A 20,391-nucleotide genomic window follows, 5' to 3' on the forward strand; every position below is an offset into this window, starting at 1 on the left:
CACACTCCTTCATTTCACCACTTCCAAGCAGTGTGAGGCAATCAAGACCAAACACAGATCAAACCTGAACAATGAAATGAACTGAGAGTGGCAGTTTCACAGCTGCACTACAGACTTGAGAAGACCTACTTCACAAAACAAGACCAAACCTGTCACTAGAAATCCTGCAGGGCTGGAAGTATGAATCTTTGCAGTAATTTTTATCACTTCATTTTTTTTTCTTTTACTGATTCAGGCTAAAATGCAAGCCAATTTCCAAAAAACAGTTAGGGCCCTGTGTACATGTTAATAAAAAGCAGAATATAATGATTATCAAATCTCATAAACCAAAATTTAATTCACATAAAAACATAAAAAACATTTCAGATCCATTTCATAAAAAAAAATTTGGCTAATTTTGAATTTGGTGGCAGCAACACACCAAAAAAAAGAAGGGACAGGATCATGTTTACCATTGTGTTGCATCCCTCTGGGAAGGTAGGAGGGCAGTTGTTGAGGTTGTGGGAGAGGAATATTGTCCCATTCTGTTGTTGACCAAAAACCATGGTTTCCAAACAAAATTTCAAATTTTGAATCATCTGACCACAGAACAGTTTTCCATTTAGCCTCAGTCCATTTTAAATGAGCTTTGGGTCAGAGAAGGCAGCAAAATTATGTAAGTGATCCTGAGCCTATGCTGTGATTCCCAGTACAGAATCACGCCTGTTTTTAATGCAGTGGCAGCTGAGGGCCCAGATATTACCAGCATCCTGTATTAACCTCCAGCCTTGTCCCTTGCTTATAGATTTCTCCAGATTCTCTGAATCTCTTAATGATAGTATGGACTTAAATAGTGGGACATTCAGAGTCTGCAATCTTGTGTTGAGGAACAATTTGCTGAAATATATCCACAATTTTGGATGCAGTTTGACCCAGATTAGTAAACCTCTGCCCATCTTTATTCACGAGAGACACTTTCTCTGTAAAATGCTCCTTTTATACCCAGTCATGTGACTAACCTGCTGCCAATTAACCTAATTAGTTGAAAAATTCTCCTCCAGCTGTTTTTCATTAGTACCACTTACCTTTCCAGCATTTTGTTGCCCCATCCCTACTTTTTTGAGATGTGTTGCTGCAATCGAATTCAAAGTGAGCTATTTTTTTCATGAAATGGTAAAATGTCTCAATTTCAATTTCTGATGTCTTGTTTATGTTCTGTTTGTGAATAAAATATGGGTTTATGAGATTTGAAAACGATTGCATTGTTTTTATTTACTTCTTATATAGCGTCCCAACTTTTTGGAATTGGATTTGTAAAATAAATACAAAGCAATGACCTTGTACATTTAACATCTGAAAGTTTCCTGTTGCATTATTTTGATTGCTTTGTCTATTAAAGCCACATGTTCGTTTTATGAGTTTGTTGTTACACAGTGGGCATTTTGTCAAGCTAAGTCATTTGGTCTAAGGCAGTGTTACTTAACCCTCAACCAAAGAGCCAAGTTGTTGAAAAACACCTTTGCAAGAGCCACAATCTAAGTAGTGAAAAGTGGTAAAAATGGCTTGAAGTAGCGATGAAAATAAGTTAAAGGTGGCAAAAATGGTCAAAAAGTAGCAAATATGCAAAAATGGGTTAGAAGTGACTATATATATATATTATTTATTGCACACATTGAACAAAGAAAACTAGAGAAAAGGAATTAATACAGAATTTAAAAAATAAATAAATACAATACAATACAGGAGAAGTCAAAGAAACCCAAGCAGGCTTGTCGAGTGGCCCTTCTAAGTGAAAAATTAAACATTCAAATAAACATCAAATAGTATAAATTAATACAATGCAATTTAAAATATGTTAAAACAAAATATAAAGAACAATATTCTGGCAGAAGAAAAAACTAAATAGAAGTTCGATAGACTATAATGTCAGAATAATTTCTTAGAGTTTGTTGTGCTTAATTGGTCCAACAAAAAAATATTTAGTTGGTTTCTTGAATGAATTTAAGTTGCTGCAGTTTCTAATATGAGTTGGTAAGTTGTTCCAACAATGAGGTCCCTGAAATCGGATGGAAAATTGGGAAAAAGTTGTCCTAAAAAAGGCAGGATGGAGGTTACTGGCTGACCTTGTATTGTAATGATGGATAATGACCAAATGAGTTACAGGTGGCAAAAAATGGTCCAAAAGTGGCAAAAAAAAAAAATGAGTGAAAAGTGACTAAAATGGGCAAAAAGCAGTCAAGAATGGCAAAAATGGGCAACAGATAGGAAACAAGTGGTATGTAATGGCAGAAGGTAGTTTAAATGGCCAAAAAGTGTCAAAAAGTGTCAAAAAATGGTGAAAACGGTTAAAAATTGGAAATAAAAGTGGCAACAGGAGAGGCACAAATTTGAGGAAAAAAGGAAACAAGTATCTAATGGCAAAAGGTAGCCTATTTGGACGAGAAGTGGCAAAAAATGGTTAAAAAGGGCAAAAATGTTATAAAAGTGGCAAAAATTGGGAAGAAGTGTTGAAAAGAAGTTGCAAAAATGGGCAAAAAAATAAGAAAAAGGGGGGTATTTAATGGCAAAAGGTAGCTTGAATAGGCAAAAAGTGGCAAAAATGGTGAAAAGGGGCAAAAATTGGATAAAAGTGGAAAAAAGAAGTTGCTTAATCGGAACAAAAGGGGTATTTAATGGCAAAAGCTGGCTTACACGGGTGAAAAATGGAAATAAAAAAAGTTTCCCTTTTATTAAGGTTTTCTGGGGGAATAATATATTTAAAATAAAAACATAAAAGAGCCACAAATCATAACACCCACACGTTGAGTATTACTGGTCTATGGTAAACAATGACTTCCTCAACTCACCGTTTTTTCTTCAAATTATTGGGTTATTTGCATCAAGGCATCACCGATATTTTTTCCATAAACATGTTGCGAATGGGCTACATCTGTAATTTGTAATAAGAAAAGTGTAACTGGTGCAGAGCGGAACCCTTGACATTACGCTCTATACCACGGAACTGTTTTTGTCAGGTACAGGAAGTAGCCAGGGTGACATTAAGAAGACGTGAAAGGAAGCATGGCTATGTGTATTTTCTGATTCACCTTGTCCTATTGGTTCCTTTGTCTTATATGTTAATATTTATGTGTAGTTATAAATACTAAAGGGTGCAATGGCGGCGTGGAGCTGTCGTTTCCTTCTCCAGTGTGGACATCGAGCCGTTTCTCACCGACCCGCTGAAAGGTAGCTGATGCTAATGCTAACGCTAGAGCTACCTGAAGTGACCTGCCTAGTTCAGCTTTACTAGGGTGCTATGTGAAACAGCTTTACGGTTTTGTAGATTCGTCAAGTTCTGTTACAAGGCTGTTTTCGCATTTTAAACCACGTTGAAGCGAGCTAAATGCGTTTCACATTGATGTGGTGAATAGGTATAAATGTTTCTTACGCTTTTTCATTTTGTCATCTGGTGTTTAGTACACCATGAAGAAGAGCTGGTGAAGTTGTGTTCTGTATGGAGACACTGTAGTTTTTTCGTATCTACATGTAACTATAAAATATACTATCATCCCCAGACACATGAACGTTCACAGCACTGAACCATCGTGTATAAATACGACTGCCTCTGTGGTCTGAGATCTGATCTCAGCCTTTTTTAAAGTATTTCCCAAAGTGCCACTAAACTAGGCAACTAATTTTTAACACAGCTTTCCCCAGACACTTTAGTTTTGGATGCTAATACCATTTACTTTGCACAGAGAAACAAAATTATTTCACAAAAACTGCCAGGGTCTAAATGATGATCCCCCCAGTGTTAATAGTCAGTTGTGTCTCCTTTTTGCTGGATAACTGCCTGCAGTTGTTTGTTGTAGTTTCCAACAGGTCTCAGACTCGTCTCCTGAGGAATCCCAGCCCATTCTTCTTTTGGCAAATCTCTCAAGCCCCTCCAGACTGGATGGTCTTCTCGCATGGACCTTGGTCTTCAGTTCACCCCACAGATTTTCACTGCCAGTCAATAAGGCTCACTTTGGTCTTCTGGAGGTGGTTCTTCACCAGAAGCCACGTATGTTTTGGGTCACTGCTGTGTTGGAAGACAAAGCAAAGACCCAGACCCCGTTTAGCTGCTGACTGCTTGAGGGTTTCTTTCAGAATCTTCTTCATATCCTTCTTTCTTCATGATTCCTTCATCTTTATGAGATTTCCAGTTCCAAATGCACTGAAGCATTCCCACATCATGATACTCCCACTGCCATGTTTTTATGCAGGCATGGTGTTCTTTTGGTGGTATGCTTCCTCCTTCTTTCTCCAGTCATCAGCAACGTCTCTATTGACAAAGAGCTCTAGTTTGGTCTCATCTGGCCAAAAGACATGCTTCCAGTATCAGAATCTTTCTCCAGGTTGTCCTCAGCAGACTTCAATCTGGCTTGAAGGTGTGGACTTTTTCTTTGTCTATTCCTATGCAGGTCTCTAGTGATGGTCTTCTTTGAGACTACAATTCCTGACTCAGCTAAGTCCTTCACTAGTGTATTGGTAGTTGTCCTGGGCTCTTTAGACACATCTCTCAATAGTTTTCTTTACAGAGTCTTTGAAGTCGTTCTCTTCCTTCCTCTGTCAGCCTTGTTCTGGACTTTGTGGTTCTCTGTGAGTTTCTTGATGATGCTTCTCACTTCAGTTTTTGACACTTGGAAATGCTGTGATAACTTTCTTTATCCAGTGACAGCTGAACCCCTCACTGAAGTTTTTAGTCTATGAGTAAATGTGAAGATAACCCTCAGTTTAACTTGATTTTACAACATTTGAGCGTTACAAAGTTAAAGACCATCATTATTTACAACAGTGGTTGTAGCTCAACTAAAAGGTCTGTTCTAAAGGGGGCTTATAATTCAGACCCTGGAAGTTTTTGTGAAATAATTTAATTTCTGTGCAGAAAGTAAAATAATGTGAGCATCCAAAGTAAAATCAGATATTTGGAAAAGCTGTGCAAAAATACTTACAAAAGCAGAGATTTTTGTAGGTGGGGGGGGCTAATAATTCTGTCCTCACCTATATTTCTGTGTGACCATCTTTCAGTTTATTTAATTTATAGGCAGTAATCTAAGTTGTGATCCTACATCTGATTTCCTGGTATTTGTTTCATGAAGTCCTGCCTATTTGGTGGGCTGCATCAGGACAGTTAAGACCACAACATGGTTTGATGAACACCTTACAAAGGAAAACCAGGAGTTCATGAGGGAGAGCACAGCAGAGGAATACAGACAACTCACAGCAGAAAAGCTCAACCCACTCAAAGATGAACCCTGGCAGCGACATGAGTGGACAAAAGGTAGGGGTTATTGTTAGAGCTGACTTCATCGTGAATTCTTCTGTTTGTTTAGACTTTAATTTTAATCTTCCTCCTCCTGCCAGGAAGTAGAAGAGTTGGGTTAGTAGCTGTGAAGCTGGGGATGGCTCCTATCTGGACAAAAACAGGAGAACGGCATGTCGTCACCATGTTACAGGTACCACAAGGACACACTATTCTCTGTTTTGTTGTATTAGTTTTGCATTAAAACAGCCATAGGCATTCTTTCGGGATAATAATGTATGTTTGTGATTTTCATCCATAACCAGACGACCAGCAGGTCAGAAAAGAAGTGAAATAAATTGGTTTGTTCTGTGGAGTGTGGGGAGGAAAGAACAGAAAATATTGAACATCTTTAAAATCTCTGCTTCAGGGGATGGGCATGCATCCTAATCCAGCAAACTGTCCTTGAAGGTGTGAACAGGGATGCTTTTTAATAGCTGCATTAAGTTCACATTTTGATTAGGGATGGACAGATTCAGCCGTCTAACATTGGTATCGACCCTTTTGAAAGAGATCAGCCATCAGCAATTACTTTGGACATAAACCAATGTCACTTGCAGATTTCAATCTGTATTTTAGTATCCGTTAAATGCTGATATTTGGTACACCTAACTGCTGATTCATAGAAGACATTTATTTATTTATTGGGTGGAAGTTGTGGCTGTTGGACAAACTCTTATCTGTTTTCATGGTCAAATATGAGAGAAAATGTTGGCATTTTGGGATTGTTACACCAAAAAAAAAAAAAGAAAAAAACATTGGAATCTGTCCTTATTTTTATATTCTGTGCATACCATTCACAATTATTGTTATGAGATGAAAAGAAAACTGCTGCACTGATCGTTTCTTTATGTAAAATAACATACTCTAGTTGGCAGCTCAACACATTCCTATCTCAGTTTTTATTTCAAAAGTAGACACGTTTTGTTATTTTCCATCACAGTAAAGGCTGTGCAGAGACTTCCATCTCCACCAGCATCATTTAGTTTTATTTTCAGCTGATACAGGAACAGTCAGCGCCAGATGGAAAGTGAAAATTTTGAAATCAGTTAGTCAAGGTGATAGTACTCCCACCACTTTGGCATTCTGGTGCGTTTGATCAGAAGTGAGACTTGCTGTAATTCTGCAGCCAGTGAAAAACAGTAATGCCTGATTGCTGTTGTGTAATGACAAACTTTAATTTGCAGAGATCTTTCTCCCCTGATCTTGTGCATTGCAAATATGCCATTGGTGTCGTCCTTTTGTATTTATCCAAATTAAATCAAGTGAGGTGCACTAAGGTTTCTGTTTTGAAATGTTTTACACAAATGGCTTTCATATGATTAAGTATATTTTGTTTTAGTGAGGGATGGGCAATATTAACCAGAAATAATATTTTGATATTTTAAAGCTGAATGGTGATACACAATGAATATCTTCATATTTTTTCTATGAAGTAATAACCAGGAAAACGTCAGTTCTAAGTTAAATCCAAATGCCAAATGTCTCACAAGCTTTTTTGGAGGGGGCTATGCCTTTATTGAGGTAACTGGGGAGAGAGTGGGAAATTACATGCAGGAAAAGCGCCGTAGGCCAGATTTGAGCCTGACCTTTTACGGTCGTATAATCATAAGCACTAAACTACCAGTCCGGGTACCTACAGTATTCGGACCCCCTTTACTTTTTTGTTTTGTTTTTTTTTATGTTTCAGCTTGATGCTACAATCATTTAAACTCATTTTCCCCTCATTTATCCACATTTAGCACCCTGTCATGTAGGGCTGGGCAATTATGCCAAAAAATAAAATCTCGATTAAGGCTAGCCACACTAGACAATTTTTAAATCTGAAACTATTTTAAAAATGTGAGACTAAAGACATCAGGACAATTTAAAACAATTTTTTACCTTTAATCCTTTGAACACACATGCTAGATAACTCAGTCAGACTGTCAGATCACTGGAGACCACACACCTGCCGACCTGCCTACGACTTTGGGGGATCACATGACTGAAGTAAACAAAAGATGTCTGGATGTCTGTCAAACTTGTCTTGCTGTCGCTCCACAACAGGCTGCCCTGACATGCCTCATAGGTGCAGCACAAATCATAAAACAAGGGAAAGACTCAGGATGAAATCCTGGCAGGAATAATGGTACAGTTGTGAGCGGTGAAAGTATGTATGATCCGGCTGGTGACACTACCCCGTCTGCTCACTCTCATTGATTGTTGGTTGGTTGGGTACTTTGTCGGAGGCGCTATGACCTACATTTAGAAATATCAAACATGTTTGATACTTACGATTCAGGGTCAAGGAGGCTACGATGCGATTTGGAGCAGTAAAACAATCGTGTGGAAACCACACACGAGGATTATTTAGACAGAAAATCATTTGTGGCAAGGCTCCACTTGGGATACGCTCCCACTGTCGTCGGGGGGCGTAGCCTCAAATCAGGCTTAAAGTCCAGTAGCGTATGGGCAGTCTGAGGCGCCTCTTCCTGATTGCTCAGTTTGGCTGGGCGACCAGCTCTTGGAAGAGTCCCAGTTGTGCCAAACTATCCATCCAGTTTTGTTTGAATCAGTTCATTCAACATTGCAGTCACTGATGGTCAGATGAAGACAGAAGAATCCTGTAGGATGCGACTTTTTTTATTACCCTGTATCTCATCAACAATATATTGTTATATCTTAACTCATCTTGTTGCTTAGCCCTGGTTGTGGTTTAAGAGAAAAAAGCTTTTCACTATGGACTAACTGATGTTAATATCACTGCTGTTGTTTTGTGTTTGTTTCCCCCTTCAGGTGCAGGACTGCCATGTACTAAAGTATCTGTCCAAAGAAGAATATAATGGCCACACTGCTGCTCTCCTGGTCGGAGGGAAAAACGTCTCCCCGTTCTATGTAAGACAAACAGTAGCTGTTAATGCCATGATAATAAAAAACGCATGTTCTATACTTTATCTGTGAAACAAGATGGGTTGTTTATTTGTCGAGGAAAATACAGTTAACATTTTGTTCAGTACATTTCAGCTAGAGTTTCTATAAAATAATTAAAAGTCTTCATTATTATTGCTACTATTTACCAGATTAGATTGTAATGTAATGAAAGTTTTCCTGTTTGATTCACTCAGGGTTAATTGAATTAACACTCCGTTGTGCTACATTTTCTTTTTTAATCAATTGCTTAAAAGTTAAACAGATAAGCTTTTAACAATTGTTGATAATGAGTAAGAAAGTTTCTTTAAAAACATAACTATTTTGTTAAAAAATGTGAATGAATTATGTGCTCAGTGCCAGCTGTGTTTGCAAGCTTTAGCTCTCCTGGCACTTAAAGGTCATTTAGTTACTGTGTGCTCATTTATTTCCCTGCCTGTTGAGTAATTACCAACATTAGTCAGTTTAAAAACACTGAGTCACATAAGGTCTTCAGCTGTACAAAGCTGCTTTAATAGGGTAGTACACAGGTCTGAGGGATGATCGCATTATCATCAGGATTTAGACAACACAAACAAAAAGCAATACTCTCTTTATTCTAAAAGTTATAACAGAGGAGATAAAGTGTTGAAGATTTAAAAATCCATCTGATCCACTACTGTGTGTGTAAACACACACAGATGCATGGCTGGAGGCTGTAAGAGAGGATCTCATCCAGCGCTCTAAGATGTCAGAATTACGACGGATATGTTTGGCAAGGAAGGTAATCAGATTATAAACAAATCTAACACAAACACTTCATTTATTTTAGTGGCTACTGAACGCTTCAGGCTTTCTCTAATCTTTTCTTTAAGTCTTATGTACAGTAAGAAGAGAGCAGTTTATCTCAGCCCAAACCAGCATATCACTGCCTGACACTTATGATAAGCCTGCATTAATAATCATACCTGAAACTGAGGTAGCACAGCTACTCTCCTTTCAATCTGGAGCTGTTTCAAGCTGGCCTCCTTCTGTTAACATGCTGCTTCTTTTAAAAGCCACAGCACACTTTTATCTCCCCATCCTTAGGAGCTGACCTCGTTTTTAAAACCTGTTTGTAAAAAATATAGATTGTATTGCAAACTGTACATAAAGAACTATGATATCATATTGAAGTTACATATCATGGCTGTATGAATTTGATAATATCAGCTGGAATTCAGTTGTCCACAACAATGTCGTTAACCTCAGCAGTGATTTCCTTCCATGTGTTGTATTTCTGATTCCCTTTAATGACAATTTTTAGGCCAAAAAATGACACATTTATTTTTCCTTTTCTTCTCTGACCTGGACTTTAACACCCCAATTAGGGGGGCAGGTTTCATTCCTGTATTACGCTGTAATTGGTCAGATACACTGCCTGGCCAAAAAAAAAAAGTTGCCACCAAAAAAGGTCACACACTGTAATATTTCATTGGACCACCTTTAGCTTTGATTACAGCACGCATTCGCTGTGGCATTGTTTTGATAAGCTTCTGCAATGTCACAAGATTTATTTCCATCCAGTGTTGCATTAATTTTTCACCAAGATCTTGTATTGATGATGGGAGACTGACAACTGCGCAAAGCCTTCTCCAGCACATCCCAAAGATTCTCAATGGGGTTAAGGTCTGGACTCTGTGGTGGCCAATCCATGTGTGAAAATGATGTCTTATGCTCCCTGAACCACTCTTTCACAATTTGAGCCCGATGAATCCTTGCATTGTCATCTTGGAATATGCCCGTGCCATTAGGGAAGAAAAAATCCATTGATGGAATAACCTGGTCATTCAGTATATTCAGGTAGTCAGCTGACCTCATTCTTTGGGCACATAATGTTGCAGAACCAAGACCTGACCAACTGCAGCAACCCCAGATCATAGCACTGCCCTCACAGGCTTGTACAGTAGGCACTAGGCATGATGGGTGCATCACTTTTCCGACCACATTTCTTCCCGAAAGACAATGGGTCCCCACTGTGCTTCCAGTTTTTAATAATGCTTTGGACAGTTCTTAACCCAATTTTAGTAGTTTCTGCAATCTCCTTAGATGTTTTCTCTGCTTGATGCATGCCAATGATTTGACCCTTCTTAAACAGACTAACATCTTTTCCCCGACCAAAGGATGTGTCTTTCGACATGGTTGTTTAAGAAATGAGAAGTTACTCATTGCATCAGCTGGGGTTAAATAACTTGTTGCCAGCTGAAAGATAATCACCCATGCAGTAATTATCCAATAGGAGGCTCGTACCTATTTGCTTAGTTCAATCCAGGTGGCCACTTTTTTTTTTGGCCAGGCAGTGTATAAAGTTTCAAGAGTTGCAGTGTACTTGCAACCCTTACAAGGTGTATGCACAAAACTGTAAACCACCATTTTTGTTTCATGGATAAATCTTGCATAATGAGAGGGAAAAGCTGTTAAAAATGGTCTTCCTGGTTCCTCACAAAGCATTCTGGGATTGCTCGCAGCTCTGACCAGGAATGCAACTACACCTTTGGAGTGCAGTTTTATGAGAACAAAGTTCTGATTTCAGGCAGAGAAGGTTGATGGAGCTGAGCTGAGCTGAGCTGAGCGTCTCTACATTGCTTGGAAATGTCTAGTGGGGCAACACTGTTCTGCAGGTTGGGCAGGGCAAAAGATCTGTGATACATGTAGGGGTGGGCAATATGTTAAGTGTACTTGAAGTATCAGCGTTTACCAAGCGAAATGTTTAAAATGACTATCGTGGCCATTGAGTATAAATTAAGTGGAAATGTTAAGCTGTCAGTATGCAGTTCTCGCTGGAATTTTGCTTCTCCCACCGTCTTCAAACGCCTCTGTCACAGAGCAGATAGCATGCTCCCTGACCCATCCAGAAAACCCTGAATGAGGAAAACCCAGAGCCAAGGCAGGTTGGCTGTGTTGAGAGATGGAAGTTTGAGATGGAGAGATCGTTCAGTAGAAAACCAACAGTGAATCTGTCATTTAGCAGTGGTTCGGATTTCAAAGGAAAGATGACCAACAAACACGCCAGTCTGTAAAATATGCTGAGATTACAGCTGTAGTAATAAAACACATCGCCAAAGAATAAAAATACTCTACCCACAGGCAGATATTTTGCTGAAAACTCCCTGCACGAGTTGCACATGTCAGTCAGAGAAAAGGTGGCCCAGCAGCTAAACAAATGTGACCCAGTTCACCACAACTACAAGCCTTATCTCAGCCTAACAGTACATTACAAGGACAACCAGGAGCTCGATAGTTAGTGCCTGCAAATGGGTTTTAATTTATTCAAAACATGGATGAGATACAGCACCAGAACAGCAGATCCCAGCAGCAGTGCATGCTTGTCCTAGTTTTAAAAGTAGCATTCAGTAATTCCACAGCAGCAAAAAGTACTTTGTGACACGGGCTGTTAAACCACAAAAATAAGAATTAAATATGCACATTTCAGCGAAAAAATTTGTTATATTGTGTCTTTAAGAATATCAGATGTTCCAGTACTTGTCACAATTCTTTGGAGCCTGCAGAGCAACCACAACTTGTCAGCAAGTAACAGATTTTTGGTCATTGTAACTCTGGCCTCAGTTTATAATAATGCAAATAAAAAGAAAATCATATCAGTGGGACAGTTTTATGGAGACAAATCTGAGTTTTGTCATTTCCTCATGAAGTATTGCGCTCATATCAGGCCTCTGAGCTCTAAGACCTTTTATGAATACAGAGCCACAGCCAGGAAATTATACTCAGCCTGTAACCATCGGTGTCTGTATTTCATCCGTGTTGCCTGAAGAAATGGGATCCATTAGATTGCACTGCTGTGATATTCCACCGACAGTGACAGGCATACATATCTCAAAAGTGTCTTTTTTATGTTTTTAATAAACTGTGATCACTGCCTGAGACTGTTTATCAGAACTCTATAAAACAAACACTCAAAAAAGGGAACAGATGCTCGTCTGGTGGCTCTGAACCTTTACAACTATGCAAATAAAAAAGAAGTTATTTCAAAGAGAATTACCGGTTTGTATGTATGAGAGGGAATTTGTTCTTTCCGATTGTGCATTCATTTTTTATCCTTCAAAAAAAGACAAACACCTGGATGAATAAATCAAAGTGTGATTTATTCATGGAGCTTCGATAGATGCTTGTTGGGCCGTTGTCAACATTTCATTTGTCGGTTGTGAAGAGGGTTTTGGATCCCTCTCTTGCAGCCTTTTTACTCCACTGTCAAATGCAGAGTTTGTCAGAGTGTCAAGCTTTGGCAGGCTGATTTTCAGTCAACAGACGGAGAGAGAGAGAGCGAGTTTAGAGCGGCGGGAGAGGCTGAGATGAGAGCGAGCCGAACGAAAGCAAATGTCAGAGACTCTCGCTGCCAAATGTGTGTGTGCATTTGGCTCGCTTACAGTCACAACAGGCCCACGGTTAATTTTAAAATGCCAAAGTCCAACAGCTTCTCACTGCTCATTTCTGTTCTGCCACTTTATGTCACTCTTTTCATCATTACATTTTCTCTGTCTCCCTCCCTTGATGTGACTGACAGAGGTCTGAACAGGACATGGAGATGTTCAGGAATGCAGGCGTGCCTCCAAAACAGAAAGTCTCCACGTTTAAAGTCTCAGACAACGCCATCATCAAACCAGGTAAACACACCTCTATTAGCCTGGAATTAAAGCCCCTGTGAGGAACTTTGGTTTTTGTCAATACTGGAGCCCCCTGTAGATACAGTGACATCCCTAATTCCTTTGCTGAGTGTGTCTTGTTCATGTAGACATAGTGTTCACTAAAAAAAATCAAATTTTCTTCTTTTTATAAGGGAACCGTGACATTCTTTATAAATACTGTGTTGTAAAATGTTTGACAAAAACAAAAACCTTTTCTCTTAAACGTGCTGAAAGTTAGGGATCTGCACTTTGTAATTATTGCCTGTGGCTCATTTATTCACAGATGGACTGAGCTGTACAGTGGCTCTAAATAGTCTACATGCCCCTGTTAAAATGCCACCTTTTAGTGGTGTTAAACAATGAGGCAGAGATTCCACCTTCAATGGAAATACAGTTTACAAAATTTATCTGGACTTGAATGGTTTTCTTCATAACAAGAGGCTTCCATTTGCCAGCACTTCCCATAGCAAGACATACACTATATGGACAATAGACTCTGGCCACGCCTGTTAAGTACAGAATTCAGGTGTTTCAATCAAAGCAGTTGCCTCAGGTGTATAAAATCAAGCACCTAGCCATGAAGTCTCCATTTACAAACATTTGTGATCTTAAATGGGTCATTCTGAAAAACTCATTGACTTCAGTCGTGGTACTGTGATGGATGCCACCTTTGCAATAAGACGGTTCATAACATCCCATCCCTGCTGGGAATTCAACTGTAAGTGATATCATAAGAAAGTGGAAGCGTTTAGGTACAACAGCAACTTAGCCATGAAGACCACATGAAATCCTAGGCAGGGGTTATGGTGCATCAAAGTCGCCAGTGCTCTGCTGATTCCACAGTGGAAGAGTTCTCAACTTCCATGTTGGGAGAACGTTACCTGCCTGACTGCATTGTGCCAACTGAAGTTTGGTGGAGGAGGGATAATGATATAGGGCTGTTTTTCAGGGTATGAGCTAGGCCCCTTAGCTCCAGTGAGGTCCAGTCTTAAAGCTTCAGCATACCAAGACATTTTGGACAATGCTATGCCTCCAACTTTGTGGCTGCAGTTAGGGGAAGGCCCTTTTCTATTCCAGCGTGACTGTGCCCAAGTGCACAAAGCAAGGACTATAAAGACATGGTTTGAGCACCTTTGGGATGAACTGGAATGGAGATTGCAAGCCAGCCCTTCTCATCCGACATCTGTGCCTGACCTCATTAATGCTCCACAGCAGTGGTTCTCAACTGGTCTAGAGTCTGAACCATAGACTGTAGAAAGAATTGGACAAACCCTGTGTGACGTCAGTCATCTGCTTACAATAGGCGGACTCAAAGGGCTTTTGAAGTCCATTCGTGGAGGCCTCCATATTGAAATCGTGGTCTCAACCGAACTTTAGATCAACCTAACGGTCCGCCCACTAAGTGCGACTTCCTGTCAGCCTGTTAGCTAGCTAGTATTCTGGTTGACAGAAACAGAGCCTCTGCCTGCCAAGCTATCTGCCAATCAAATGAGATGCACCAATGAGGTTTATCCTAAATATAATCCAAATGATCATGGTGCAAAAAAATTCATCCCCCTGTACAGTGGGAGCACAATAAGACACTAGCTAATGAGACATGTTTGGTGTTTTGAACCAGGCTGTAAACCAGTTTATTTTGTGTGTCAAAACCAGCTGTTTAACGTGTGCAGACAGAACTTCTGGTGTTCCTGCAGCCAGCCTCAAGTGGATACTCGCGCTATAGCAATTTTTTGCTCTTCCACATTGGCTTCATTTTTCAGGACCTGAGGTTGCTGCTTGGTCTGAACCCACCATCACCTCCTTGTCGACCAATTGCAACCTAGACTTCTGAAAATAATCAATAATTAACCAAGTATTTTTAATGAAAAATGCTACAGTTTAGAAGAAAACACGAATTAACAGAGAGGACAAAACAAACATGTTTGAAAGTGCATCATTATAAGTGCACGTTTTATTTTACTTGATTTTCCTAAGATGGCATGGGAATTTGGTTATTTCTCAAGGAATTTTCCAATTATCTTGGGGCAAAAAATTCCATACTGTTGGGAAAGAACATAAATAAGTTGAAAAATTGAGGAAAAAAGACCTACATTTACTCATTATCACTGGAAATCTAATAAAAATGACTGTATTTCCACACTGCAACCCACTGGATAAAGCTTTAGGACTCACAAGTTTGGAACCACTGATCAACAGAATGAATAGGTACAAATTTCCACAGAAACACTATAAAATCTTGTGGAAAGCCTTCCAAAAGTAGAGGATGCTGTTAGAACCGCAAAAGAGGGGCCAACTACATATGAAATTAGATATATTTGAATACAGTGTCATTACGTTTCAATACTTTTGTCCATATAGTATATGAAAAATGCAAGAGAAATGGTTAGATAGCTTGATGTTAACACTTAATTGAAATTGCCTTTATCAGGCTAACACATTTAGCATTGAGGTCATGATAATTTAAATTTAGAAAGAACAAACATACCTGTGTTTGACTAAACATCTAACAAATTAGATCGTTTCTTAAGCTGAGATATATACGTAGTTAGTTTTTTAGACACCAATGCCACCTTCTGTTATTATTTAATTGCTGTTAGTAAACAGCTTTCAGATTAGTACTTAGTACTTTTAGATAAGTACTTGAGCGAATTATTTTGGAAGATAAGGTAAGTGTGAAAGTTTTACATTTTTATTAGTAAAAGAATATCAGAGTATTCATAGTGATGACCCAGCCCAGTATCCTATAGTCCAACAGTAGCCCCTCAGCTGCAGCTTCAGGCTTTAAAATAAAAAAACCTTCATAAAGATAATTGCTCTTCTCTCTGGTGGTCAGATTTGCTTCTCTAGGTCACAGAGAGCCATTCATTTCAGTCTGTTTAAACCATTTAGAAACTCCTCACAGGGGCTTTGAAGCAATACTTACCCACATTTTCTGTATTTAATTGTGAATAAGCAGTGCCAGTTTTGTGCTTAAGTAATCGTGTTTGTGTTGAGTTCAGGCACTCCCCTGTATGCGGCTCATTTCCGTCCTGGACAATATGTGGACGTCACAGGCAAAACGTAAGTTTTGCTTCCCAGTTTTCCCTCCTCTTGGCTTCCTTTTCAATTTCTCGTCCTCGCTCAGCTCCAGCAGCATGCTTTTGAAGTTCAAGATCCTGCAAACTTCCTCTAATCATATCCGCCAAAAAACGCTACAAAGCCACATTAATGTTGAGTACAAATAATCACATGCAAATATTTATTTACTTTTGTGTGTTTTTGTAGAATCGGTAAAGGTTTCCAGGGTGTAATGAAGCGATGGGGTTTCAAAGGTCAGCCAGCCACCCACGGCCAAACAAAAACTCACCGAAGGCCTGGAGCCTCCGGACCTGGAGGGGTAAGACTTGCATCTTCTCACCCAAAAATCCACACATACTGTGTAAGAGGGTCTTCACTGCCAGACGGGAACAGTTGGCGCCTCATAATCTAGTTATGTGAGCATGTGTGTTGTTCATCATTTAGGATCCAGCCAAAGTATTCAAAGGAAAGAAGATGCCCGGTCAGATGGGAAACACCGTCATCACAGCGCACGGACTGAAGGTACAAGCACTCACACACTGTTAGACTTGTTTGTCCTTGAAAGCAATTTCAGCTCAATATTGTCCCATCTTCCTCCTCTCTCCTGCAGATATGGAGGGTCAATACCAAGTATAATATACTGTATGTTAGCGGCTCCGTCCCCGGCCACAGGAACTGCTTACTGAAGGTAAAAATAATCAAACTCGCGCACGCTCTTGGAGCTGGTGTAATGTCGGAGGTCATCCGGCATGCTAAGTGTTCTGACAAAAACGAGCGACCTTGCACCTGTAAAAACACCATCACACCTGCAAGACGGTGTGATCTATCTTCATTGACACTCTGCTCGGTCAGCAGCGTGTGTGTGTGTGTGTGTATGTGCACATCTGCGTGTGTGTCTTTCCAGTGAGTGATTTAATATGCGTGCTTCAGTGATGTTAGGAATAACCACAGCATCCATCTCCGTACTCAGCATGTTCCATTCGCCTCGTGCGTGTTTTTGTGTGCGCTTGGACACACGCAGCATATTATTTGTTTTGCAGACAAGCTATAATGAATACAAATGTGCATTGCATTTCACCGACCTCAGCTGTACCACACACACTTTAGATTGTATTACACTTAAGGAAACAGGCAGGTCAATAATGGTTGTTCATTATTGTTTATCACTTTGTATGCAGCCTTTAATGCCTGTATGTAAATGAGGGCTGGCTGTGTTTAATGATTAAGAGTAACACAAGTCTGCAGCTCTAGTCAACAATTTCCATTATTAATGGGGATTTTTGTAATTTAATTTGGCTTATATTGCAAAGTGTTGCATGGATATTTCCCTTCTTGGAAAGAGACATTTCATCATGCTGACTTTATCCAGGAAAATAATTAGAGAATAGTGGAAGCTGTCTGTTTCAGTTTCCACAGCTCGTTTCCAGTGTCTGTTTTTTTTCTTCCAACTGTCTTAAAATTAAAATGTCTTTATTAAGCATTAAAATGTAATGAAACCATGCAATAAAATGAATAATCAATATAATTTAAATTGACTTGACAGACATACAGTGCCTATAAAATGTATTCACACCCTTGGACATTTTATTTTTCTGAATAATATAAATCACAAAGTCATGTCAATTAAATAAAAATCTGTACTGTAAAATAAGTGACTGCATGAATATTCACTCCCTTCAAGTCAGTATTTAGTAGAGTCAACTTGGTCTGCAATCACTGAGTCTGTGTGGATAGATCTCAATCAGGCTTGCACATCTGGACACTGCAGTGTTCTTCTCAGCAAACTGCTCAAGCTCTGTCAGGTTAGACAGGTATCGGGCATGACCATCTCTTTTCAAGTTCAGCCACAAATTCTTTATTTGATTGAGGTCTGGGCTTTGACTCGACCACTCCAGAACATTCACCTTGTTCTCTTTAAACCATTTCTTTGTAGCGTTCTCTGTATGCTTCTTGTCATTGTCTTGCTGGAAAATAAATCAAGCAATAGTTCTTTTGCAGACTGAAAAAGACTGCCCTCCAGGATTTTCCTAAATTTTGCCTTTCAAGCCTTTCAGGCCTGGCTGCTGAGAAGCATCCCCGCAGCATCATGCTGCTACCACCACCACTGCTTCACAGTGGGGATGGTGTGTTTGAGGTGAGGTGCAGTGTTTGGTGTCCACCAAACATACTAGTAGTGTCTTGTCTGCACCATTATGGTCTCATCAGACCAAAGAACTGTCTTCCAATCTGTGTTTTCTTCAACAGTGGCTTTCTCTTTGCCACTCTCCCATAAAGCTCGGACTGGTTAAGAAGCCAGCCAACAGTTGTTGTATGCAGCGTCTCTCCCATCTCAGCTGCTGAAGCTTGTAACTCCTTCAGAGTAGCCATAGATGTCTTGGTGGCCTCTCTCACTAGTCTCCTTCTTGCACACTCACTAAGTTTGTGAGGATGTCCCGTCCAGCAGACTTAACCATTTGCCATATTCTTTCCACTTCTTGATTATGGATTTAACTGAATTCTGAAGGATGTTCAGTGCCTAAGATTGCTTTTTTCCCATCCCCTGACTTTTACTTTTCAATATATTTTTTTCTGAGGTGCTTGAAGTGTTTTTTTTTTTACCTCATTGTGTAATGGTAGCCAGGAATACTGATTAACCAGTTACTGGACCTTCCAGGCACAGCTGTCTTAATTGTTCAATCACTTGAAACACATTCATTGCACTCAGGTGATGCCCATTTCAGTAGTTGTGAGACTACTAGCACTAATTGGCTGGACCTCTGTTGAATTAGGTCAGCCACGTTAAAGGTGAGAAATATTTATGCAGTCACTTTAAATTACATATTTTGTTTTGGCAGATTAGTGACCCTCTGTCCATCTTTACTTTGGAGAGACTCTGCCTCTCTAAAATGCTCCTTTTATACCCAGTCACATAACTGACCTGTTTCCAATCAACCTGATTAGTTAAAAATGCTCCTCCAGCTGTTTTTCATTAGCACCACTTACCTTTCCTGCCCTTTGTTTCCCCATACTTACTTTTCTGAGGTGTGTTGCTGCCATCAAATTCAAAATTAACTAATATTTCTCATGACATGGTAGTTTTAACATCTAATCTTGTTTGTGTTCTGTTGTGAATTAATTTGGGTTTATGAGATTTGCAAGTTATTGCATTCTATTTTTATTTACATTTTATCCCAATCCCAACATTTTGGAATAGGTGTTTCAAATACTCAAATCAGTATGGTGATTGCATTGATATCACTTGTGCAGCCTGTTCTGTAAATGTTATATTTCTTGTTATTTTGGTTCAAAAGGTTGTTTTAACTAAAACACAATGTCTCTGGTGTAAGTGTGCTAGCACTGCAGATTAGAGTTACATAACAGCTGTCCCATTGTGTGTGCGTTGCAGGTAAATGATACAACACTGCCGACCAGGAGCTCCACCCTGCTCAACCCTCCTTTCCCCACATACTTCGCCGAGGAGGACGGCGACCTTGATGAAGACCTGTACGATGACAGCTTGTTCATTCACACAGAGCCGTCATTGACAATGACCTGACTTTACAACCACCTCGCCTTCTCACCCTAACTCACCAAGTCTGCATCATGTAATAAAGAGAAATTTCTTTGAATATCCCGAGCTACACTGTTTTGTTTTGTGTGCAAGAGAGAGATAAAACGGCTCTGACTGAGGCTCTCTGTTTGATCCAAACAGTTATTACAGTGCCTATCCCCGGAAACCATGGTAACTGTAGGAGTGATGATGTCACTAGAGGATCCCCAAGCAGAGAGAAAGACGAGGGGAAAAAAAAAAACAAAACAAGAGAGAAGGCAGATAGAGTGCAGAAATGTGCAATATCTATGCAGGACACAGGACAGAAGGGGAGGGAGGAGGAGGGCTGAGCTGGTAACAATGAGCTGCAGAAAACAGTAAAGAGTGAGGAGAATACAGACAGGTAGAGGAGGAATGGTTGGAAGAGAAGGCATGGGCACAAATACAAAGGAGGAGAAAAGCAGGGTGAGAGAGAAAGCAGCAGGAAGGGAGGCTGACAAAGGTTGACATTTGTGCATAAGAGGATAAATGAGGACATTAATGTTGCAGCAGGGACCGCTGGGCGCTTAAGTCTGTGAGAGTGTTCAGCACTATTTAAATAAGGAAACCTCCAGCTTCTACAGCTCTGTTAGTGACATCTCCTGCACCGACCCCTGCTCGTCTTCTAATCAAATGAGGATCATGTCCACTAAAGTGTTCGCCTCTGGTTTACTTTCCTCAAAGGCCTGCATATTCTCAGCCCCTCTCCCTGTCGGCCTCTGCTCCTCATCTGCCTCATAATTGACAGCAGCAACGACAAGGCTTCTGTTTAGAAAACCCTGACAAGTGGCAGCGATGCCTCACACACAGCATCAATGCCTTTCTCCTAATTGAGGCAGCAAGCACAAATGCTTGCCTAACACTGTGTTGTGTGTCATTTAGATAAAAAGATG

General features: G+C 39.9%; 1 protein-coding gene across 1 annotated transcript; it reads left to right on the forward strand.

Annotated features, from left to right (window-relative positions):
* Positions 1 to 2,979: 2,979 nt before the first annotated feature.
* Positions 2,980 to 19,538, forward strand: mrpl3 (mitochondrial ribosomal protein L3). The gene is made up of 10 exons (XM_041808055.1): positions 2,980 to 3,204; positions 5,100 to 5,281; positions 5,365 to 5,456; positions 8,081 to 8,179; positions 12,753 to 12,852; positions 15,873 to 15,933; positions 16,138 to 16,249; positions 16,375 to 16,452; positions 16,541 to 16,618; positions 19,316 to 19,538. Exons 1-10 carry the CDS (start codon positions 3,134 to 3,136, stop codon positions 19,463 to 19,465), a joined length of 1,023 nt encoding a protein of 340 aa, XP_041663989.1. The 5' UTR covers positions 2,980 to 3,133; the 3' UTR covers positions 19,466 to 19,538.
* The last annotated feature ends 853 nt before the right edge of the window (positions 19,539 to 20,391 follow it).

This window comes from Cheilinus undulatus, linkage group 16 (genome assembly GCF_018320785.1).
Source record: "Cheilinus undulatus linkage group 16, ASM1832078v1, whole genome shotgun sequence".
Taxonomy (NCBI): domain Eukaryota; kingdom Metazoa; phylum Chordata; class Actinopteri; order Labriformes; family Labridae; genus Cheilinus; species Cheilinus undulatus.

Coding starts and splice junctions, on each gene's coding strand:
- mrpl3 (XM_041808055.1), top strand. CDS start 3,134: ATGGCGGCGTGGAGCTGTCGTTTCCTTCTCCAGTGTGGACATCGAGCC. Junction 3,205..5,099: donor TCTCACCGACCCGCTGAAAG/GTAGCTGATGCT, acceptor TGTTTCATGAAG/TCCTGCCTATTTGGTGGGCT. Junction 5,282..5,364: donor GCGACATGAGTGGACAAAAG/GTAGGGGTTATT, acceptor TCCTCCTGCCAG/GAAGTAGAAGAGTTGGGTTA.